The 25,653-nt window shown below is 41.9% G+C and overlaps 1 protein-coding gene across 2 annotated transcripts in view; it reads left to right on the top strand.

The window, feature by feature from the left end:
• The window catches only part of tespa1 (thymocyte expressed, positive selection associated 1), a 120,978-nt gene extending 96,183 nt beyond the window's left edge, over window positions 1–24,795 (top strand). Inside the window, exons 11-12 of one of the 2 annotated variants that reach the window (XM_028798510.2) lie at window positions 4,036–4,126; window positions 24,501–24,795. In XM_028798510.2, coding sequence (XP_028654343.1) covers window positions 4,036–4,126; window positions 24,501–24,598 — 189 coding nt within the window. In that variant the 3' untranslated portion in view covers window positions 24,599–24,795. The remainder of the gene's footprint in view (window positions 1–4,035; window positions 4,127–24,500) is intronic. The other variant, XM_028798511.2, reaches the window with a different exon arrangement.
• Window positions 24,796–25,653: the final 858 nt, after the last annotated feature.

Here is a 25,653-nt window from a genome sequence, read left to right as displayed (position 1 = left end):
CTCTCATTATTCTGTGTAAGATTGGATCTAATTTAAGGATCTAAATGTTATTTTCCCCATGAGTACATTTCTTCAAAGCCATTGCTTTTTCTGGATATTCTTGTAGTTGGCAGAGGCGGATAAGCTCTGCTTCAGCTTTAGCCAAGTCTTCTGAAGAACATGGATTCAGTATTATCATCAGTTTGTTCTGTGGTATGCATTTTTGTTTTTGTTGGTGACATTTAGATTGCCCTACTTCAAGTTGAAATGTCTTTCATTCGTTGCTTTACGTGCAGGAGCATTTCTTTAAAGTTGAGAAACCATACCACTGCTTTCCTTAAGTGTAGCCATTCTGAGTTGCATGTCATGAGTTTATTTACAGGTTCAATGATCTCTTCTGCACTTGTCATGTGTGGCCTGCAGGGAGTGCTCCTGCTCCCCAAACCCGACACAGACATACACAGGCACAGGTTCAGCAACACACAAAGGGTTTTATTTGTGAGAAACTCTTCCCTAAGCATTTCCCTGCAGCAACATAAATACAACAAAGTACAAATCATCCCAAAGAAACCCTTCGTCTGCTGTCTCTCTCTGCCTCCACTCTTCCTCGCAAGCGTTGTCTTCTCCCTCCCAACTTTGGCTCCTAGAGCAGTAGCTGCTGGCTCCTTTTATGTTACACCCAGGTGTACTTCTGGAGTCCCATCAGTGTGGTCCAAAAACTCTCCTAGGTGAGGTGGGAGCCCGACAAAGTAGGGCTCAGCAGTGCCTGCAGCAGTACTCCCGAGGCGGCACCCCCGGAACCCAACAGGGCTTAGCCACCAAACTCCAACACCCAGCGTGCCCTGTGGGAATCCGTGGTGGTGTAACCTCCCAAGGGAGCTGCCATCAGGCAATCTAGTCCTGAGTAATCCTTCCATTATGGAGGTGTCCCGGCCGGGTAAGAGCGCCAACCATCCACAACACGTTAACTGTACAGATTTTAATCTCTCGATCATCATTAGTGAGTGAATCATTCATTTGAGCTGGTCTTTTTGGCCACTCATGTTCTGGCTTCAATAAGAAACTTGGGCCTTGTGTCCATGTTTTGCTTTTGATAAAACGTTCTAAGCTTGATCCTTTTGATGTCTGATCTGCTGGATTTAGGGTAGATGTGAAATACTTCCATTGTGATGGATGAGAATGTTCTCTTATCACTGTGACTCTGTTGGGGACAAAAGTCTTGAATTGATTGTTTTTATTTGAGTGTTTTTGGCACAGTGGTCCAAAATGCAGTATTTAATTTATTTGTGGTATTTAAGTTCGGTTTTCAGCATCTTATCCATTTGATAAGACTAGCCTTAGAATTGTGACATGCTTCATTGGTCCCGCTCTTGATTTCCCCATTAGGACATAATAATGTTTTTTGCCTTTTTATGTTAGTCAAGATAATATATGGCATCACTGGCACCTCCAAAATAGTGAATACGTGCTGACTTTACGGTTCCAAGCCATGCAGATCTGGTGCATCGACTTACGTTTATAGTCTACTAGCAACTGTAAGTCATCCACCCATTTCTTTTGCAGAACATGTTTGACTTCCACTTCTTCATCCTATCCACATTTCTCTTTGCACAAGTCTCTTTAGATAACTGTTGGATGGAGAGGTTGTAGCTGACAACAGACAGAAAACCACATCTTGTAGCGGGCTTGTGCTGTAACTTTATCTGGACACACAGGGCACGTTCTATTAGGAGCAAACTGTGGCTCAATTCTAAGTCCTTTTGTTCAAGAGCTCAGTCTCCTTCACGGATAGACATTAAGATGGCTCTACTGTTACTCACCCACCTGGTCAGGTGGAACCCACCCCTGAAACACAGGGCTTGGAGATCTCTTGCCAGTTTAATTGCTTGTTGTTCTGTTATGACTGACTTTAGATATCCATCCATCCAAGGGCGCAAGACAGGAACAAATCCCGGGCAGAGCACCAACCCACCACAGGACACACACACACACCCACACACCAAACACAAACTAGGGACAATTTAGGATTGCCAATGCACCTAACCTGCATGTCTTTGGACTGTGGGAGGAAACAGGAGAACCCAGAGGAAACCCACGCAGACATGGGGAGAACATGCAAACTCCATGCAGGGAGGACCCGGGAAGTGAACCCGGGTCTCCTTACTGCGAGGCAGCAGACTTTAGATATCGTCTAGAAATTATGAAGCACTGCGGTGGGTTGGCACCCTGCCTGGGATTGGTTCCTGCCTTGTGCCCTGTGTTGGCTGGGATTGGCTCCAGCAGACCCCCGTGACCCTGTGTTCGGATTCAGCGGGTTGGAAAATGGATGGATGGATGGATGGAATTATGAAGCACAGTGTTAACAGCTTCCTCAGGAACTGTTTGTTTCTCTTGCATCCTCGTCTGTTCTACGCAAAATGTAAGAAGCACAACTGGATAAAGAAGTAGCACCAAAAAGAAGTACTGTCATTTTAAATTCTTACAAGTCTTTAATTGGATTAATTTCAGGTAACCACAAAAAGAGGAGATCAGTCTCTTTACCTGTGACTTTTTCTTGGTAAAACATTAATTTCATGTCTGCCTTTAATGCCACTGGCTCTTCTCTGGTGCTTATAAAGACACCAGTGAGTGTGGCAGTTAGGTCAGGACCTTTCAGTAGTTGTTCATTAATATTACCGCTAGACCTGAGCGTCACTTGGGCTGTAAAAACAGTGCTAAAAGCGTTAGTCCTAAGTGTCACTTGGGCACCTGTATAGACGTGTCTTACACAGTAAAAAGTAAAAAGTGCCAACAGCTTTAGTGCACAGCATTACTCAGGCAATGGTATAGACGTGTCTTGCTTAAGAGTCAGACCCAAGCATTACCTGGGCAACAGTGTAGACCCGTCTTCTCCTAGCCTCATAATGGTGTCTCATAAGAAACGCCTCTCATCAGCGGTGATGACAAAGTGAATCTGCCTTCAGGCAGTGAAACTGTGAAATAGCGGGTCCATGGCTCCAAACGAATGGCCAGTTTTTAATGGCCATGTCAATCTCCGTGGGTGCACCCTTGCAACCACTAGGAGTTGATGAGGTAATTGGGGCGAGTCGCACCTGCATGTGAGGGTGCGATCTTTCTCAATTGCTTCATTGGCTTTATGCAGTGCATGACTGAGGCGCTGCGTCCACAGAGCCGTATAAGTACGGGCCGGCACAGGAACAAGGAAGGAAAGAAACAGGAAAAAAAAAAGAAATGAAAAAATGAGGAAAAACAAAAGAAACAGAAAGAGAAAGGCTTGCAGAAGGAGAGTGCGGCATTGGGGGCAGAGAAAGAGGACGAGCCAGCCCACTAGAAAAAGAGAGAAGGGCAGCGTGGTCAGGAGTCCCGCGACGGAGTAAGGGATTGGCGCTCTAAGGCAGATCGTACCCACTGATTGCGCTGATCAAGGTGGCGTCCTCTGTGGCCGTGAAGGATGATGATAGTATGTAATAAATAGAGGTGAAAGGCACTATATAATAGATAGATAGATAGATAGATAGATAGATAGATAGATAGATAGATAGATAGATAGATAGATAGATAGATAGATAGATAGATAGATAGATAGATAGATAGATAGATAGATAGATACTTTATTGATCCTGTGGGAAATTCTTTGATAAAAATGTCCAAAATAGGATCAGAATGATAAGATGGAAAAGATAACAATAATTCTTTACATTTATATAGTGCTTTCTTTTCTCACTACTCAAAGCACTTTACATATTGAGTGAGACGCCACTTCAACCACCACTAACGTGTAGCACCCACCTTGATGATGCTACGGCAGCCATTTTTGCACCAGTACACTCACCACTCATGAGATGTTAGATGGTGAAGTTGTGAGAAAGATATAGCCAATTAGACACTGGGGATGATTAGGGGGCCAAAATGACCAGGCTGAGGTGGTCACTACTTTTACTAACCAAAAGACACAAGGCAGAATCTTTAAAAAGGTAAAACTTTCTGAAATTTGGACAGTTGCATAATTTCCACTGTTGTGATTGAATAACCTGGAAAAATATATTTTTAATTCAGATTCAGAGTGCCGGAGAGGAGGAAAGCAGCCTTTTGGAAACCAGAAATCTCATGACCTCGACCCCAGTTTCAGTTATGAAGCATCCCAGAGGTATGAATGACAAAGATAAGATTCCAATGGAGAATAGTTTTACTTTTATTATTTCTGGCTTTGTTTTCTTTCAGCATTGACCTCTGTCTGAAGGGGCTCACCTTATTTAACTGTCTTCATTCCACCCTTTGCTACTTCATACAGAGCTGATAGACGCTACATCAGTGATACAATTTATTTTGGTTGTCAAATCACACCAAGTTTCTAAAGTCGAGTATTAGATGTTGCATGTTGGTCAGTCGGTCGGTCATGCAAGTAAGAGAGTTTCACTATACTCTGAATACGTCCCCATACTGCTACTCTTTTTCAAAATAGTGTCCTCGCTTTTATAATCCAGACATTACTCAACAAGCAATAACATTTTTTGATCAAGATGTGAGATAGCCTGAACCATCATCATCATCAGCATCATTTGATGGGCCACTACTAAACCAGTTCAAAACGTTTTATGGCTACGTAACAGTGGTTAAGAAAGTGTTTCTGTAGGAGCCATTTGTTAGTTAGTTAGGTGATGCTAACTTGACAGAAGGATTTTCTTAGTTATGTTAAAATGTTTGCCTATATATTAGTGCATAGTTAATGGGAGGCTCTACTATAACCACCACAAGCTAAATTGTAAATGGAATATTCTAATAATTTCTTGTCATTCTGACTACAGATTAGTTCAGTTTAGAATCTGCATTGTAGTTGATAAGGCATGGAGCGCATGCAGTTTCATACTGTACTGAAGGTACTGAACGTACTGACATTCTAAAGTGAAGCCCATGTAAGTTTGCTATAGAAAAGTCACAAACTGAAGTTTGAAGCTAAGATTGTAATGAAACAGAGAAGAAACCTTTTATTCTCCATGTGTAATAACTTTTTTCTGAGTTTTTCTGATTCGTTCCCTTTTTAAAATGTTCACTAAACCTTTTTAAAATGAACTTTATTGCACTGAGAAATTTCTTTTGTTATGTTTTTGACTCAGTCACTGCTTGACTTTGGGAATCTACAAAAGACGCAGTTACAGTTTACTTTACAGCATTCACTGGTATTTGCAGCTGTAAATGATTAGGTCCAAATAGTTATAATACTAACAGAAAAAAAAAAGAAAATATAAACAACCCAACGTGTATCAGGATATACAGTACTAGCCGTCCCCCGCGGCTTTGCCAGGATTGTGAGGAGGGCCCTGCCCGGCTCTCCACTCCTGACGTCACACTTCCCGCTCCCCTCGGCCCGCAGTCTCTGTTTCAGATTAGCGTGAATATATCACTCCTGCAAGCAACTATGATTCTGAGTTGCAAAATCAACCGGGGAAAAAAAATAACACCGATCTAAATCTGTTAAGTAGTTCTCTTGTTTGCTAGCTAAGCGGATGTAAGATATGCCCTGAGGCTGGCACATGAGTGAGGAGGGCCCCACCCCCTCCCCTCAGCATACAGCCACTCTCTTAGATTTGCACAAATAAATCGGTACAGCAAGCGAACTATGATACTTAGGGAGATGAGAAAAGTCGCAAAATCAACTGCAATGTTCAAATAAATTCTACAAAAAAGCCAGATCTAAATCCATTAAGTAGTTCTCTCACTTGCTAGCTAAGCAGAGGTAAGATACGCCCCGAGGCTGGTGATTGAGTGAGGAGGGCCCTACCACCCTCCCCTTGGCCTGCTGCATGTCTCTCGGATTAGCGCAAAAAAATTTGGTACCGTAACCGAACTATGATGCTTCGCGTGATGAGAGAAGTTGCAAAATCAACTGCAATGTTCAAATAAATTCTAGAAAAAAGCCAGATCTAAATCCGTAACGTAGTTCTCTCATTCGTTAGCTAAGCAGATGTAAGATACGCCCCAAGGCTGGCGTGTGAGTGAGGAGGGCCCCACCCCGTCTCCTCTGCCCATATCCTCTGTCTCGGAGTTGTGCAAATAAATCGGTACTACAAGTGAACTATGATTCTTAGTGCGATGAGAGAAGTTGCCAAATCAACCATAATGTTCTAGCAAATTATAGAAGAAAACCCGATCTAAATCCGTTAAGCAGTTCTCTTGTGAAAAGCAGACAGACAGACAGATAGAATATATATATATGGAGGTGTTGTAAGTCATCAACATTGATAAAGGCATCAACCAAATAAATAAATGTATAAATCCAACTTGTGCAGTAAACTCAACTGATCAACAGAAAGAAAACTCCTTAAAATCAAAGAAGAAGACAGATCTCTACAAAGTGCTCTAAATGATTTACAAACTAGCTGTGTTACTCTGACTCACACAGGAAGTTTCATAAGGCAATGGGGCTGAGCTGGTTACATAGTACTTCTGATACACCTGATTGCTGCCCTCACATATTTAATACATGCTTTAATGTATTTCATCATGAAAATTATATTAGAACATTAGAGCAATCTCGACGAGAACAGGCCATTCAGGCCAACAAAGCTCGCCAGTCCTATCCTCTTAAATCTTCCAAAAAACATCAAGTTGAGTTTTGAAAGTCCCTAAAGTCTTACTGTCTACCACGCTGCTTGGTCACTAATGCCAAGTGTCTATTGTTCTTTGTGTAAAGGAAAACTTCCTAATGTTTGTGCGAAGTTTCCAACTGTGTCCCTGTGTTCTCGATGAGCTCATTTTAAAGTCACAGTCTCGATCCACTGAACTAATTCCCTTCATAATTTTAAACACTTCAATCATGTCAGCTCGTAATCTTCTTTTGCTTAACTCTTTGAAGGCTGATTATATTTTCCAGAAAACGATGGTTTTATTCAGAAATCAACATAAAACGTCTGTTGCTTCATGCTGTGGCATGAATGTGCGGCAGGCTTGCTGCCAGGCTGTCTTCGCATGGCTGGGACAGCAGCAGCGGTCACGGTTGCAGTGCATTATAATCTGGTTTCTACCTTTTATCATTGTTAAGTGGCAGTCCTCCCTGGCGAACACTGTCAGCACCATGATTAGCTGGAACCTCACATTTGTTTTCAATCACTTGTATCAAAAAGTGATTGAAGTGATTGGGGCGGAGTGGTGGCTCTGAGGCTAAGGATCTGCGCTGGTATCCCGAAGGTTGCCGGTTCGAATCCCCGTCACTGCCAAAAAAAGGCCACTGCTCTGCTGGGCCCTTGAGCAAGGCCCTTAACCTTTAATTGCTCCAGGGGCGCTGTACAATGGCTGACCCTGCGCTCTGACCCCAAGGGGTAGGCGAAAACTACCAAATTCCTAATACAAGAAATTGTATAAGGCGAAATAAAGAACAAAAAAAAAAAAAATCTGAGTCCGACAAGTCATAGTCCAATTCAGAGATAATGGGCAAAGCATCATCCACAGAGTATTTTGCTTTACGCATTCGCTTAGACCTTTTGCCAGATGTCGGTGCCATTTTTGCTACTGCCTTGCTACTCACGAGAGCGCTGGGAATCTCGGTCAGACCAATGAATCTAACTTTCCTTCTAGCAACGAGAGTCCAACTAAAACGTAATGGTTGGTTTTGTCACAGTTTACAGTTGATTACCATTGTCAACGCCTCCTTTTGACAAAAGTCGACATCAGCCCTGAAAGAGTTAAACTGTAAAGGCTCAGCTTTTTTCATCTTTCCTCATAACTCATCCCCTGTAGCCCTCAATCAGCCTTGTTGCTCTTCTCTGGACCTTTTCTAGTGCTGTTATGTCCTTTTTGTAGCCTGGAGACCAAAACTGCACCCAGGACTCCAGATGAGGCCTCACCAGTGTGTTATAAAGCTTGAGCAGAACCTCCTGTGACTTGTACTCCACACATCAAGGCGCTATATAACCTGACATTCTATCAGCCTTCTTAATGGCGTATGAACACTTTTTAGAAGTTGATAGTGTCGAGTCCACTACGACTCCTAAATCCTTCTCATAAGGTGGACTCTTGATTTTCCGACCGCCTACATATATCAAGTATACAGTACATATTGCTATTCTAAAATGTTCAGAGAGCTGTAATATCATGAATGTAATGTATTCTGTGTGGAGATCAGTGTCTGCTGTTTACGAAGGAGAAAGCCCGTTTTAAGAGGCATGTAGTGATTAATGACTGGGTTGAGGAACACATGCTACTTTAGCTATGATGGGATTTGAGAAACTCAAGTAAATTAAACATCATGTTTACAACGTTCCATTTTAATGACAAAAAAAACTATGAGCTTAAAGTGGAAATTTTGAGATTAAAGTCTACATGTTGACCTTATTTTTTTTCTTCACCATGTCCCTAATTTTTTTTTCTTTTCTCTGTGCCCTAATATGCTTCTGTATGACACACTGACAGTGGGCTAAAAAGTGGTAGCAGAAATAGATGGGGTATCGGCATGTGTACAAGAGTGCAGCAAAGTTTTTGCATGTGTAACCAACATGCAACACTTCACTACTACCTGGTGCCAAAAATAAAATAAACTGCATTGTACGAAAAACACATTAGACTTTATTTAGTAATGTAATCAATGTTACATTTGTACCATATGCATCTCTTTGAACTTGGGCCAAAATGCTGCCATAGTCTCATATGATAAGAATAACTTTTCCCAGGTTGCAATGGGGTCACTCTCATTATTTTTGAAATGTTTTTTTATGGTTATTAACAAGTGATAGCTTCATTCGAGCCACCATCCTATACTGGCCTGTGTTATGCAGAGCTCCTGATATGGCGGACTGTTGCACATTTCCTCTAGTCTCTGCTACTGAATTTGTTTAAAATAATTGTTGGCCTCTCCTCTTACAAGTCTCTTATTTGAGTAGAGAGTTTTTAGGCTCTGCTTAGATGGTATGATGCGTCTTCCACCTCGTGATAGCTGAACATCAGATCATCATTATCATCATCACTTCTCACACTGTGTGGCCGTTCTCCTTGCTTATCCCTAGCCATGTCCTCTGTCAAGTCTGCTTCTAGCAAATCTTTTTGGATAACATCCTAGTAGTACTTTTGGCTGGGATAGTGGGACCACGTCCACAGGAAATGCCAGCCCCTCAAAGCATCCTCAAGGGTGTTTTTCCTCAGTCAGGCATGACAAACACTATGTGAAGGAAAACCCCAAAAACAAGTCAAAATGTCAGGTGGTGGCCAAATGTGGCCATAAATCTAGTCCTGGCTTAAGAAATGGTCAGCAGTGCCCAATGTGACAACCAAGTATTTTGATATTGTTTTGGGTCCTTTTCCTAACTTATCCCTGAGAGCTGCCCTTCAGATTTACAACCTGAAAAATAATTTCTTAATGGTGGGGATTTTATGCTAAAACATGGCCATTATGTGAATGATTCTCAAGTTTTTAAAACAGGGACTGAATACTTGTGCAAACAGTGGATTGTGGATTCATTATTATGCAGACCCGTTCACTTTTAGCACACTTAATTGTGTTACAGATTCAATGTTAAATGGTGGAACAAGGTGCTATATACAAGGTGATATAACACAGCCACAGGGGATGAACCCACCCACAGAGGATGCACAAGCCAGTGTGTTTCTTCATGTCGGTCCCAAGCCCGGATAAATGGGGAGGGTTACATCAGGAAGGGCATCCGGTGTAAAATTTTGCCAAATCAATATGCGGACATCAAAACAACTTTCCATACAGGATTGGTCGAGCCCTGGGTTAACTACGACTGCCACCAGTACTGTTAGCCAACAGGGTTCTGGCGGAAATCGGGGTACTGTTGGCCGAAGAAGAAGAGGAAGAGGGGAGAGACATGTCCGGAGGCAGGAGGAGAAGAGGAAGGTAAAGAGAGTGGAACTGAGGGTAGGAACTTTGAATGTTGGCAGTATGACTGGTAAGGGGTGAGAGTTAGCAGATACGATGGAGAGAAGGAAGGTTGATATATTGTGCATGCAAGAGACTAAATGGAAGGGGAGTAAGGCCAGGTGGACTGGAGGTGGATTCAAACGGTTCTATCATGGTGTGGATAGGAGAAATGGAGTAGGGATTATTCTGAAGGAACAGTATGTCAAGAATGATTTGGAGGTGAAAAGAGCGTCAGACAGAGTAATAATTATGAAGCTGGAAATTGGAGGTGTGATGATGAATGTTGTTAGTGCATATGCACCGCAAGTTGGGTGTGCGAAGGAGGAGAAAGAAGATTTTTGGAGTGAGTTGGATGAAGTGATGAACAGTGAATCCAAGGGACAGAAAGTGGTCATTGGAGTGGATTTCAATGGACATGTTGTTGAAGGGAACAGAGGAGACGAGGAGGTGATGGGTAGGTATGGTGTCAAGGAGAAGAATGAAGTAGGTCACATGATTTGGGATTTTACCAAAAGGATGGACATGACTGTGGTGAAAATATATTTTAAGAAGAGGGAGGACCATAGGGTGATGTTCAAGAGTGGAGGAAGATGCACACGGGTATATTACATCCTATAGTGCGTCCGGAAAGTATTCACAGCGCATCACTTTTTCCACATGTTGTTATGTTACAGCTTTATTCCAAAATGGATTAAATTCATTTTTTTCCTCAGAATTCTACACACAACACCCCATAATGACAACGTGAAAAAAGTTTACTTTAGGTTTTTGCAAATTTATTAAAAATAAAAAACTGAGAAAGCACATGTACATAAGTATCCACAGCCTTTGCCGTGAAGCTCGAAATTGAGCTCAGGTGCATCCTGTTTCCACTGATCATCCTTGAGATGTTTCTGCAGCTTAATTGGAGTCCACCTGTGGTAAATTCAGTTCACTGGACATGATTTGGAAAGGCACACACCTGTCTATATAAGGTCCCACAGTTGACAGTTCATGTCAGAGCACAAACCAAACTGTGAATGTCCTTGAGTGGCCCAGCCAGAGCCCAGCCTTGAATCCGATTGAACATCTCTAGAGAGATCTTAAAATGGCTGTGCACCGACGCTTCCCATCCAACCTGATGGAGCTTGAGAGGTGCTGCAAAGAGGAATGGGCAAAACTGGCCAAGGATAGGTGTGCCAAGCTTGTGGCATCATATTCAAAAAGACTTGAGGCTGTAATTGCTGCCAAAGGTGCATCGACAAAGTATTGAGCAAAGGCTGTGAATACTTATGTACATGTGATTTCTCAGTTTTTTTTATTTTTAATAAATTTGCAAAAACCTCAAGTAAACTTTTTTCACGTTGTCATTATGGGGTGTTGTGTGCAGAATTCTGAGGAAAAAAATGAATTTAATCCATTTTGGAATAAGGCTGTAACATAACAAAAGGTGGAAAAAGTGATGCGCTGTGAATACTTTCTGGATGCACTGTATGCAGAAGGAGATTGAAGACTGCAAAGTGGTGGCAGGGGAAAGTGTTGTTAAGCAGCATAGGATGGTGGTCTGTAGGATGACGTTGGAGATCAAGATAAGGAAGATAGTGAGGGCAGAGCCAAGGATCAAATGGTGGAAGTTGAAAAAAGAACACTGCAAGGCTGAGTTTAGGGAGAAGGTGAGACAGGCACTGGGTGGTAGTGGAGAATTACCAGACACTTGGAAAACTACAGCAGAAGTAGTAAGGGTGACAGCAAGAAGAGTGCTTGTCGTAACATCTGGAAAGAGGAAGGAGGAAAATGAAACCTGGTGGTGGAATGGGGAAGTACAGGAGAGTATACAGAGGAAGAGGATGGCAAAGAAGAAGTGGGATAGTCAGAGAGATGCAGAAAGTAGACAAGAGTACAAGGAGATAAGGCGCAAGGTGAAGAGAGAGGTGGCGAAGGCTAAAGAAAAGGCGTATGATGAGTTGTATGAGAGGTTGGACACTAAGGAGGGAGAAAAGGACCTGTACCAATTGGCTAGACAGAGGGACCGAACAGGGAAAGATGTGCAGTAGATAGATAGATAGATAGATAGATAGATAGATAGATAGATAGATAGATAGATAGATAGATAGATAGATAGATAGATAGATAGATAGATAGATAGATAGATAGATAGATAGATAGATAGATAGATAGATAGATAGATAGATAGATAGATAGATAGATAGATAGATAGATAGATAGATAGATAGATAGATAGATAGATAGATAGATAGATAGATACTTTATTAATCCCAATGGGAAATTCACATGCTTCAGCAGCAGCATACTGATACAATAAATAATATTAAATTAAAGAATGATAATAATACAGGTGAAAAAAACAGACAATAACTATGTATAATGTTAAATATTAACGTTTACCCCCCCTGGTGGAATTAAAGAGTCGCATAGTTTGGGGGAGGAACGATCTCCTCAATCTGTCTGTGGAGCAGGACAGTGACAGCAGTCTGTCGCTGAAGCTGCTCTTCTGTCTGGAGATGACATTATTTAGTGGATGCAGTGGATTCTCCATAATTGATAGGAGCCTGCTGAGCGCCCTTCGCTCTGCCACAGATGTTAAACTGTCCAGCTCCATGCCAACAATAGAGCCTGCCTTCCTCACCAGTTTGTCCAGGCGTGAGGCGTCTTTCCTCTTAATGCTGCCTCCCCAGCACACCACTGCGTAGAAGAGGGCGCTCGCCACAACTGTTTGATAGAACATCTGCAGCATCTTATTGCAGATGTTGAAGGAAGCCAGTAGGTTAGGGTAATAAAGAATAAAGATGGAAACGTACTCACAAACAAGGAGAGTGTGTTGAGCAGATGGAAAGAGAACTGTGAGAGGCTGATGAATGAAGAGAATGAGAGAGAGATTAGGTTGGATGATGTGGAGATAGTGAATCAGGAAGTGCAAAGGATTAGCAAGGAGGAAGTAAGGACAGCTATGAAGAGGATGAAGAATGGAAAAACCGTTGGTCCAGATGACATACCTGTGGAACCTTGGAGGTGTTTAGGAGAGATGGCAGTGGAGTTTTTAACCAGATTGTTTAATGGAATCTTGGAAAGTGAGAGGATGCCTGAGGAGTGGAGAAGTGTACTGGTGCTGATATTTAAGAGTAAGGGGGATGTGCAGGACTGTAGTAACTACAGGGGGATAAAATTGATGAGCCACGGCATGAAGTTATGGGAAAGAGTAGTGGAAGCTAGGTTAAGAAGTGAGGTGATGATTAGAGAGCAGTAGTATGGTTTCATGCCAAGAAAGAGCACCACAGATTTGATGTTTGCTCTGAGGGTGTTGATGAAGAAGTTTAGAGAAGGCCAGAAGGAGTTGCATTGCGTCTTTGTGGACCTGGAGATAGCATATGACAGGGTGCCTCGAGAGGAGTTGTGGTATTGTATGAGGAAGTCGGGAGTGGCAGAGAAGTACGTAAGAGTTGTACAGGATATGTACGAGGGAAGTGTGACAGTGGTGAGGTCTGCAGTAGGAGTGACGGATGCATTCAAGCTGGAGGTGGGATTACATCAGGGATCGGCTCTGAGCCCTTTCTTATTTGCAATGGTGATGGACAGGTTGACAGACGAGATTAGACAGGAGTCCCCGTGATGTTTGCTGATGACACTGTAGCAATAGTAGGGAGCAGGTTGAAGAGACCCTGGAGAGGTGGAGATATGCTCTAGAGAGGAGAGGAATGAAGGTCAGTAGGAACAAGACAGAATACATGTGTGTAAATGAGAGGGAGGTCAGTGGAATGGTGAGGATGCAGGTTGTAGTTTTGGCGAAGGTGGATGAGTTTAAATACTTGGGATCAACAGTACAGAGTAATGGGGATTGTGGAAGAGAGGTGAAAAAGAGAGTGCAGGCAGGGTGGAATGGTTGGAGAAGAGTGTCAGCAGTGATTTGTGACAGGCGGGTATCAACAAGAGTGAAAGGGAAGGTCTACAGGACGGTAGTGAGACCAGCTATGTTATATGGGTTGGACACGGCGGCACTGACCAGAAAGCAGGAGACAGAGCTGGAGGTGGCAGAGTTAAAGATGCTAAGATTTGCACTGGGTGTGATGAGGATGGATAGGATTATAAATGAGTACATTAGAGGGTCAGCTAAAGTTGGATGGTTGGGAGACAGATATGAAAGAAGATGATCCGCTGTGGCAACCCCTAACAGGAGTAGCCAAAAGAAGAAGGACAACAGCAACAAGGTGCTATATAGGCACCCGACCCAACACAGACTGACAACGGAGGTACATGAAAAATAAACAAAAAGATTTATTTTCTTCGTCTTTGGGTTACGCCTTCCTCGTACCCACAGACACAACACAGTCCCAGAAGCACACAAAACAAAAAGCAAAGCACCAACAAAACATCAAATCTTCCTTCGCCACCACTCCTCCTGGCAAGCGTTGTCCTCCTCCTCCCGACTCTGGCTCCCGGAGTGGTGTCTGCCGGCTTCTTTTATAGCCACCCATAAGTGCTTCAGGTGATAATTGACCTAATTAAGGCTGCACTTCCGGGTTTGGCTATGTTACAGCCCACAGGGGCTCAGGAAGTTGTGTAGCTCCCCCTGGCGGTGGCCACGGAGCCCAACAGGGATGAGCTCCGGTGTTCCACAATTGTGGCCCTGATGCAACCCAGGGGGGCTGCCACCAAGTGTTGCAGGGGACGTAGTGTGCATCACATGGCTGCTCCCCCAGATCCAGTATCAAAGGGGCGTCCCAGCGGTCCACCACTATGGATAAATTTGTAATTCATGACCATTCATGTACACTAAATAACCCGTAATGATGAAAATCATGTTTTCAGAAAGATTTGCAAATGTATTTGTTATGGGGTACAAATATCTGTAGATTTTTGTCCATATTTTCATTATATTTTGCTCTAAACAACACTAGTTTAGTTTATTTATTCATATAGAGCCCTTCATAGACAAAAGGTCACAGAGCGCTGAACAGCAAATACAGTACAAATACAATAGTTAAAAACAAAACATAAACAAAACCATTAAAAACAATGAATAAACAAACTGGGACTATTCAGCACTGATTAAAAGCTTGTTTAAAAAGAAATGTTATTAGTTGTTTTTTAAAAGAATTAAGAGACTCGACTCCATGCAGACCACAAGGTAGGCTATTCCATAGTCTTAGTGCCACAGACTTAAAGGCACGATCCCCACGGGTTTTTAGCCGAGTGCGTGGGACGAGAAGGCCCTGTTGCCCAGATCTTAGAGTCCGGCAAGCTGTATGGTGTTGGAGCAGGCTGGTTAGATACTCAGGAGCCTATCCATGCAAAGCTCTGAAAGTAAGTACCAAAACTTTAAAATTAATTCTATAAAACACTGAGAGCCAGTGCAGTGTGTGCAAAATGGGGGAGATATGATCACTCCGGCTGGCACGAGTTATGAGTCTGGCAGCTGCATTTTGAACTAACTGAAGGCGTGAGAGAGAGGATTTGCTCAAACCTGTAAAGAGAGCATTACAGAAGAAATAACAGAATGAACAAGCATCTCCAAGTCTGATTTTGAAACAACATTTCTTAGTTTTGAGAGATTTCTTAAATGAAAGAAACACGAACAGCTGACTGACCTAACATATTCATCAAGTGTCAGGGACTGGTCAAAAATAACCCCAAGGTTACGTAGACTTGACTTAATAACAGAAGAGACAGAAGATAATTTTAAACTGATCTCAGAATGAAGAACAGGAGGAGCAACAATTAGTACCTCAGTTTTTCCTGAATTCAACTGTAGATAATTACTACTAAGCCAGTCATTAACCTGAGACAGACAATCAACCAAAGTGACCAAAGTATTAATTTGGTTAGGCTTAAATGAAAAATAAAGCTGTTTATCATCTGCATACAGATGATACGAGATGTCCTTAAAAGAGTTAAGAATCTGTGATAGGGGAAGAATATATAGAGAGAAAAGTATAGGTCCAAGAACCGAGCCCTGTGGCACTCCACATGTCAAAGGAGCAGAGTCAGATGAAAAGCCAGCCACACTGACTGTGAAACTCCTATTTGACAAATAAGAGGAGAACCAGTCCAAAGCAGAGCCAGAGACACCTAACAGCTCTAATCTATTAATTAAGATCCGATGGTCCACCGTATCAAAAGCTGCGGTAAGATCTAACAGCACAAGCACAGAGCACCTGCCTGCATCAGCAGCAATTAAAAGATCATTAAAAACTTTTAGAAGAGCTGTTTCTGTAGAATGTCGCCTCCGAAAATCTTACTACTAAGTACTAAGTAACATCAAAAAAAAGTTTTATTGTTTGGGAAAACGGACGAGTGAATTAATTCATCATATTGACAGCCAGCCAATCGGAATATCTAACAATCACATTTTGCGAACGCCCCCCCGGTAGAATTTTATAATAAATATGCCTCGTCTGAAGAGCAACATCAGAAGAGTAGAACAGAATGACATCAGAAGAGGGTGCCGGCAACGTGCGTCCGTTTTCATCTGATCATCAGAAAAGCATCTAATGAACAAGTATGAGTGTGAGATTACAGGCTGCCTGCAACATTCATCCTTGTCATCTTTAACTAAGCTTTTTCTACAGACTATATATGTCTAGACTATCCACATTTTCTTTTATGCTTTTCTCTACTGGTATTATTATTCCTGCAATATACTAAATACCATGCTGCTTATAATTTTCTATACTTTGTCTTCATGTCTGGAGTGATTGAAGTAATAAGGTAGATTTCTTTGAGCACCTGGTGCAGCCAAAGGTTTGCCATACACTCTGTGCTGCGAGGTTTATTAAGGCTGAGTGTTGGAGCTCCACCCAATAGTAGAGAACAGGACGTAAAGTAAGGCATTCATTGGTTGATGAATGGCCTATAGTCAAGGATGCTGAGCCTCTGTAAGTTTGAATATATTCTTGGAGACCAAAGGTAATATTGTAACGTCCCAGCCACGTTGAAGGCCTTGGGAGTGACTGTTGGGTCCGACTGAGGGAGGGCGGAGTACAGCGCGGAGGACTAACAGCGGCCGTTTGATTGACGCGGAAAGGGGGTGGGGGCAGTACCCGAAACGGGGGGGTTGGGGTGGGGGGTGTATGGAAGCAGGGTTGGGGCTCAAGAAGGAAGGTGTTGTTGCTTTACGAAGTCAGAGGTTTTATTTGTTTATTTGTTTTTTTCACTTTAACGGTGTTTCTCAGGGCCAGAACAAAGAGAGAATTATAGGCAATTGCAAATAGTTCAAGTTAAAGACGTTCATTTTTGCTGTTAAAATCTTGTGGTTTTATTTTTTTACTGTTCTAGTAAACTGTTCTGTGATCCCTACCTTGTCCTTCTGTTTGTTTTCTTTTTTTTTCTTCTTTTCGAATCTGACATGGAGGTTGCTACAATATTTAGGTCTGAGATATCTTTAAAACATTGCATATTGTTTGTGCCGATAATAAGCAAGTCCCTTGAAGTGCTGAGATAGTGACAGGCTGTATTATTCCTAAGGCATTTGTGTGGTTTAAAGTGCTAGATGTTAACCAGCTGTGTGTGTGTCATTCATGGGGCATTGCTATGGTTAGGTCTGTGTGTATGTGTGTGATAATCGTAAGGTGCGACAATAGACCAACCCAGTAATGAACCTTATGAGTACACTTATCCCTAAGTAAAGGGTAAGTAGAGGGAAATACCATGATAATGCAGTATTAAACATCAAAAAATAAAATTTCTCATTCATAGAAGCATTCAGACCTTTTGCTGAGGCCCTCCAAATTCTAGTCAGGCGCCTCCTGGTTGCTTTAATTCTCCTTAAGATGCATCTAAAACTTGACTGGAGTCCACCTGTGGCAAACTGAATCGACTGAACATTGTTAAGAAAGGCACACGTGTACTCATGGATGAGGTGTGACAATTTAATTCCCGTAATGGCCACATAGTGTCACCCGTGACGTAATTGTATCGGAATCACGTTAGTATTTGTGTTTGAACATATTTGAACTAATATGTGCATAAATTGCATGCTGATAGAGCCAGTTGTTAGTTAACTGTTGGGAAGGGAATAGATATCTGCATGTACACTTTGGCACAAAAATGGGTGATCGAAATTTATAGCAACGTATTAATACTAAATTTTTTGTGAAAAATCGGCAAATGTGCCCCTGAAACTGTTGCAAGTGGCATATGGTGAAGATGCTATGAGAAAGTCGAGTGTGTTTGAGTGGCATAAGAGGTTCAAAGATGGGTGAGAAGAGGTGACAGAGCATGCAATGGAAATCCCCAGGGCTCACCGCGCCCTAAAAAAAGCACACATGTCATGCTCACAGTTGAAGACCATGCTGGTGTGTTTCTTCGATCACAAGGGAACAGCCTACCAAGAATTTATTCAAAAGGGACAATCAACCAACCAACAATGCTATTTAGAGGTACTGAAGAGATTATGAGATTCTGTTAGAAGGTTCAGACCCAAATTGTGGCCTGGCAAGTGGATCATTCATCATGGCAATGCGTCAAGTCACACTGCACTCACTGTGAGAGACTTTCTGGCCAAAAAAGCGATTACCAAATTAGATCATCCTGCCTAATCACCTGACTTAGCTCCCTGTGATTTCTGGCTATTTCCAAAAATAAAAGCTGCACTGAAAGGATAAAGATTTTCTAATATAACTGATATTCAACAGAATGTGAGACAGCTGCTTGACAGTATTCCAGAAAATGAGTTCCACGCCTGCTTCCAGAAATGGGAATGTCATTTAAGTCAGTGTATAGATGCACAAGGGAAGAACTTTGAAGGCAACAGTAGCCACTAGTGTACAGTTCCACATGTATATTTTTTTAAAGGTGCATTCTGGAAATTAAATTGTCGTACCTCGTATATGAGGTCCGCAACGCACAATGCGTGTCAGGACAAAAACTAAACATGAAGTCCAAGGATCTCTCCATGGTCTTCAAAGGATTAAAACTTTTTCTAAAGTTTTTTGTGTTCTCAGGAGCACAATGACCTCGGTAATTGTGAAATGGAAGAAGTTTGGACTCTTTCTAGAGTTGGCCATCCAGCCAAACTGAGTAATTGGGGCAAGGAGGGCCTTTTAGTCAGTGAGGTGACCAAGAATCTAGTTTGTGACTCTAACAGAGCTTCATCGGTTCTCTGGTGAGATGGGAGAACTTATAGGTAGGATGGCCATCTCAGCTGAACTCCATTGTTTAGGTGCTTCTGGTAGGGTGGCTAACTCCCACTTGGAGTTTGACAAATTGTATTTAATTGATTCTGAGAGACCAAAGAAAAAGATTCTCTGGTCTGACAAGACAAAAATTGAACTCTTTGACCAGAATCCCATGTACTCCATCAGGCAATGACCAGACACTGCTCATCACCAGCCTAGTACCATCCCTGCAGTGAAGTCATAATATAGGAGTGTTTCTCAGTGGCAGGGACAGGGGACAAAATTGAGAGAAGGATGAATGCAGCCAAATACAAGAGGGGCCCTTGAAGTAAACCTGTTTCTGAGTGCACACGAGTACAGACTGGGGCCATGGCTCACCTTTTAGCATAACAATGACTTGAAGCATATAGCCAAAGCATTGCTGGAGTGACTTTGAGACAAGCCTGTGTCTGTCTTTGCATCACCCAGACCTAAAAAACCACAGAACATCTATGGAGACACCAGAAGTTTGCAGTTTACAGACGCTTCCCATCCAGTGTAACAAAGCTTGGGAGGATCTCCTAAGAAGAATGGAATATGCTACCCAAATGCAGGTGTGCAAAACTTGTAGAGATATACCAAAAAGAACTGAAACTGGACTTTCTGCCAAATGGGTGACTACAAAGTACTGAATTCTTGAGTAAGAGATTTCAGTTTTGAGTTTTTTTTAATAAATTAGGTGTTAACAGAGCAAGAAGCAGAGGACAGAAAGATATGGAAAAAGATCATCCCCAATTTTTCTAAAAAATATATTCTCATTTTGTCATTATCGTTTAGTGAGAGTAGATTGACGGGCAAAAATGAGAAACATATCCATGTATAATTAAATCTACAGAACAATAAAGTGCACAGAAAGTGAATACTTTTTCAGTTCACTGTATCTGTGCTCTTTCTTCCCCATAAAACATAACGAAGCCAAACGCTGAACTTACAGTAAATGCAGATGGAGCATTTCGTATTGGAATCTCTGCAGTCGTTGCCATGGCTCCTGTTACACTAATAGAAAAAGTTGTTTGTAGGCTATTTCTGTTCTTGCAGGAGAGGAAAGGAGTTCAATCTGAGGAGCTGAATATAAAAAAAGAAAAATCACAATTGCAAAATGGAAAACTATTAGATTAGATAAACTTCATTAATCCCCATGGGGAAATTCAGATGCATAAGCAGCAGAAACATAAAACAAGGATACAAACTCACAGGACAGATAATACAGCCAATCAAATAATCAAAAAATAAAAATGAACTTAACAAGTACATTGGGTGGAAACACTGAATTGACTGATAAGCAATGGGCAGAAAAGACGCCCAGAGGTGCTTATTAGCACACCGTGGTGGAAGAGAGAGGGCGCCTCCTGGAGGGGATTTTTCATGATGGCATCCAATTTTGCCATCATCCTCTTTTCCGTAATATCTTCCAGTATCCAGGGTGCAGGCTTTCCTGATAAGTTTGTTCTGGCATTGTGCTTCTTTTAAAGTCAGGTTGCTTCTCTAGGAGACCACAACGTAGAACACCACACTGGTTTCTATGGACTGGTAAAACATCAGCAGCAGCTCGCTGCACATGTCAAAAGACCTGAGTCTCCTTAGCAAGTCCAGTCTGCTCTGGCCCTTCTTGTCCAGCACCACGGTGTTGTCAGAACAGTCCAGTTTGTTTTTCATGTGAGCCCCAAAGTACATGCACCACTTCCATGTCCTCCTCCTAAATGGTGACTGGTCTCAGGGTCTTCTTGGCATGGCAGAAGTCCACCACCAGCTCTTTTGTCTTGCTGATATTGAGATGCAGGTTGTTGTCCCTGCACCACAAGACGAAGTCCTCCACAACTTTCCTGCACTCTGACTCATCTCCATTATTAATGCAGCGTATGATGGAGGAGTCATCTGAAAATATGTGCTGATGGCAAGAGCTTGTATTGTGCTGGAGGTCTGTTGGGTAGAAGTAAGCAGGAAGGGAAACAGGACAGTCCTCTGAGGTGTCCCAGTATTACACTCCTCCATTTCTGACACACAGTCCATCAGCCTCACAAACTATTTTGAAGTAAACTATTTTTTAAAGAAAAAAATCCTCTTTAACACTAACAATTTTACCATAACCCTAAGTGTTATTATTAGCAAGAAATGGCTTATAAAGAAGACATTTCAAATTGAGTAAGAGTACAAAATCTCAACATGCATGAGTAGGAATACTCTCAATTACAAATAGTACAAACAGTAACTGCAGGAATTAGTTCAAATGAAAATGTGAACCACTGCAGTTACACAGGACAAACACTGGAGACCCAGGGCCATAACTGTGTATCGAATTAAAATAAATTTTAAAAAATCCAGCAAAGCAGGTTAATGAAAGGTTTTCATTGCAGTACGTTAGATATATTGTAAGGAAGAATCAGGAGTTTCTTTGGTTTCTATTATAGTACAGATTAGTCTAAACCAGGGGTCCCCAACTCTACTCCAGCAGGTTTTCATTCTAACCCTTTTCTAAATGAGTGCCCTGTTTTTGCTGCTAATTGACTTCCTTTGTATTAATTTTAGTTGACTTGTTCTTGAAGACTCAGACCCCTTAATTATTTCCTTTTCCTTAATTAACAGCAAAACAATAATGAGATACAAAGGGAGCCAAAACAACTGGTGTCCATCATACAATATCTGAAAATAAATAAACATGAAGGTCTCAGTAATGCTGATCTGCTCAGGTCCCCAAAACATTTGACCAGCGCTCTTAGAAAAGAGAAAATCAACAATTTCAGAAATGTCTGCTATTGCACAATGAGAGCAGCAACAAGCCATGGAACAAAAGAACGAGTTTAATTAACGACAAGACTCAGCGCCTAATGAAGCAACTGGTTGGAGTGAAACTGGTTGGAGTTTGAGGTCCTGACCTGCTGGCTCACTCACTTCACATTTCATTTCTGTTTAAGGAAAGAAATGAAGCAATTCAGAGGAGTGATGAAGAAATTCACGGGAACAAATCTTAAAAAACAAGTCAATTAAAATTAATTCAAAAGAAGTTAATTAGCAGCAAAAACAGGTCACTAAGTAAGAAAAGAGTTAGAATGAAAACCTGCAGCCACTGGGCCTCTCCATGACCAGAGTTGGTGACCCCTGGTCTAAATGTTTGTAGTATAATAATAATAATACATTTTATTTATATAGCACCTTTCCCATGCTCAAGGCTCAAGAGTTTTCTTAGCTGTGTATTTGGGGTCCTTGTCTTGCTGAAATGTCCCCCCTCGTTTCATCTTCAGCATCCTGGTACATGGCAGCAGATTCTTATCAAGAATGTCCCGCTTCATTTCTCTATTCATCCTTCCTTCAATTCTATGAAGTCTGCCAGTATTTTGGGGTGATGTGCAGTGCCTTTTCTCCTCCAAACATCCATCCATCCATCTATCTATTATCCAACCTGCTATATCCTAACATATGGTGTGTGTGCAATGACATCTAAAGAGTTCAGTTTTGCTCTCCTCTGACCAGACTCTTCTCTCCCAGTATTTCATTGTTCAAATGTTGTGCAGCAAACTTTCATTGAGCTTCAACGTGCTTTTTCTTCAGCAGTGAAGTCTTGCACGGTGAGCGTGCATAGAGGCTATGGTGATGGAGTGCATTACTTATTGTTTTCTTTGAAACAACTGGACCTGCTTCTGAAGCTCTCAGCGAGTGGCCCTGGGCTCTTGGACAACTCTTCTGATTATTGTTTTGACTTCTGTCAGAAATCTTGTGAGGAGCACCTGTTCATGGTGGGTTTATGGTGAAATGATGTTCTATCCACTTCTGGATTAACGGTGCTCAGTGGAACATTCATAAGTTTAGAAATCCATCTGTCACCAATGCTCATCAGTAAGGTTGTGAAGGTCTTCAGAGAGCTCTTTGCTTTTACCCATCATGAGATGCTTCTTGACACTTTGGGAATGAGAAACCTTTTTATAGGTCATCAGATAGGACTAAACCAGCTGATATTCATTTGCACTGATAGGGGGGCTATCACGATTGCTTTCTAAATACTCACAGATATCATGGAGTTTCATGGCTTTCCAGGCCTTTTTGCACCTCCTTTTCCTCATGTGTTCAATACTTATTCCCCGTGAAATTCCACTATAATACATATAACTTAATTTATGGACTTATTTGTTTTGATTCCTTTGTATTTATGGATCACTTAGGTTGTTACATCTGGTGAAAATGTCATGTCAATAGCCCCATTAGAAATAGATTTACTGAGAAAAACGTTGATGCGTTCAATACTTATTTTCCCCTCTGTACAGTATATTATGTGAAGGGCCTAACTACATGCAGACTATGTACAGAAGCAATTAAGAAGGATAACTGGATGTTAAGTTATAAAGCAACCCAGTGTGTAGGGTACAACTCAAGAGAAGCTTTAGAACGCACTGGTTAGACCTCATCTGGAGTACTGTGTGCAGTTTTAGCCTCCTTATTATGTAAAGATATAGCAGCCCTAGAGAAGGTCCCGAGAACAGTGACTGGGCTGCTTCTAGGACGGCAATGAGCTCTCACCAACTATGCAAAAACCTAATAGGTCACATCTTTCAAGTTTTCGGCAAATTGAGAAAATGATTTGCCCCTATAAATAATGATCTCTAGATTTCATTTTTCCTGAGCTTCACATCCACAATATTGTTTTTTTCTCAAATCAACAACACCTGCCATTTAAATCATGCAGTCGCAGGATTAAAATCACGTGATCATAACTCAACGTTTTCATTGGTAGGTGGTCTTTCCTCATTGGTCAATGGAGTTGCTAGGTTTTTTTCTTGCAGAATGTAAAATACTGTTTACATACTCACTTCTTCCATCGTGCTATGACCGGAATGAAGACATATTTGGCCATCGCCACTACCTTATAACATCAGGAAAGACCTAGCAACTCCAAAAACTAAAAAAAAAACTCAATTCTGAAAAGAAAAAAAAAATATGGCAGTTACTAGGTTTTTCCACTGCACATGAGAACTATGAGGAGAGCTGGAAGGAGTTGTTTAAAATTATGATGGGTATTATAATGGTTGATCCTGCCTACTACTCTAAATGATTAAAATGATGGCAATGGGAATACAGAGGCAGAGCTGTGAATTTGTTATAAACATGAAAGCTTTTTCTTCATCCAGAGAACCACAGACACATGGAATAAGCTACCAGGTACTATGGTAGACAGTAAGACTTTATGGACCTTCAGAAGTTGACTTGATGTTATTTTGGAAGAATTAAGTGAACAGGACTGGCAAGCTTTTTGGGCTGAATGGCCTGTTCTTGTCAAAACTCTTCTAAAAGTGTAAATCTATGGTGTAGGTCTATCTGTGCAACAATAAACAATGTAATCATCAATTTTGTGCAGTCTGGGAAAAGTGAACAATGCTGAACAGTGCAACATGCTGAATAAAGTGGTCAATGTAAGTCAGCATAATAAGGCAGATAAAAAACATTTTCCAGTCTATGCCCTCAGCCTTTATCTAAAACCACCAACCTGAAAATGCTTCATTTTCTCTTTGCAGCTCTCTATCTTCGAGGGGACAGCATGCAGTCAGACAGCAGCGGGTTTGTCGAGGATGAGTTTCAAAACCAAACGCTCGCAGTTGCTCCAGATGAATGAAAAGAAGTACAGCCTTCTTTGTCTGTGAGGGAAACAAATAAAAAATAAAATCACAAGACAGTTGGACGACGACAGTGAGGATCAAGGTCAAGGCTGAGAGAGGACACCTTTGAATCTGTTCTTTTGCTTAGACATCATGTGTGTCATTTATTTATTATGAAAAAAATCTATTGTGTATTTATATTATTTTTCAAATAAAAAAACTGAATTCTCTCAATTCTTTCCCTTTTTAATATCTCTCTCTCTATATATATATAAAATCCAACGTCTGTCTGTCCGCTTTCACGAGAGAAGTACTTAACGGATTTAGATCGGGTTTTTTTCTATAATTTGCTTGAACATTCCAGTTGATTTTGCGACTTCTCTCATTGCGCTAAGTATCATAGTTCGGTTCCGGCAGCGATTTATAAGCATGAAGCAAAGAGAAAGGCTGCGGGCCGATGGGAGTGGGGAGCTGGGCTGACCCTCCTCACTCACAGGCCAGCCTCCTTTTGAGTTGGTGTACATGTTGCAGTGTACCTTATCTCTGCCTAGCTAGCAATATCCCACTTGTTCAGCAGACATTATCACCTAGAGATTGTTAAGGAGTAACATTTGACATTTTTGAGAGAGGGCGGCACAGTGGCACAGTGGTAGCGCTGCTGCCTCGCAGTTAGGAGACCCAGGTTCGCTTCCCGGGTTCTCCCCGTGTCTGCGTGGGTTTCCTCCCACAGTCCAAAGACATGCAGGTTAGGTGGATTGGTGATTCTAAATTGGCCCTAGTGTTTGCTTGGTGTGTTTGTGTGTGTCCTGTGGTGGGTTGGCACCCTGCCCGGGATTGGTTCCTGCCTTGTGCCCTGTGTTGGCTGGGATTGGCTCCGGCAGACCCCCGTGTTCGGATTCAGTGGGTTGGAAAATGGATGGATGGATGGACTCCCGTGACCCTGTGTTTAGATTTAGCGGGTTGGAAAATGGATGGATTTTTGAGAGAGAGATCAGAGCTGCGTGTGTTTTAGAGGGTACCTGTTGTTTGCCAGAGATATCACTGCCACATGCTCTTCTCTCCACGTGGGGGA

This window comes from Erpetoichthys calabaricus, chromosome 3, assembly GCF_900747795.2.
Source record: "Erpetoichthys calabaricus chromosome 3, fErpCal1.3, whole genome shotgun sequence".
Taxonomy (NCBI): Eukaryota; Metazoa; Chordata; class Cladistia; order Polypteriformes; family Polypteridae; genus Erpetoichthys; species Erpetoichthys calabaricus.
This window is presented reverse-complemented; position numbering and strand designations above follow the sequence as displayed.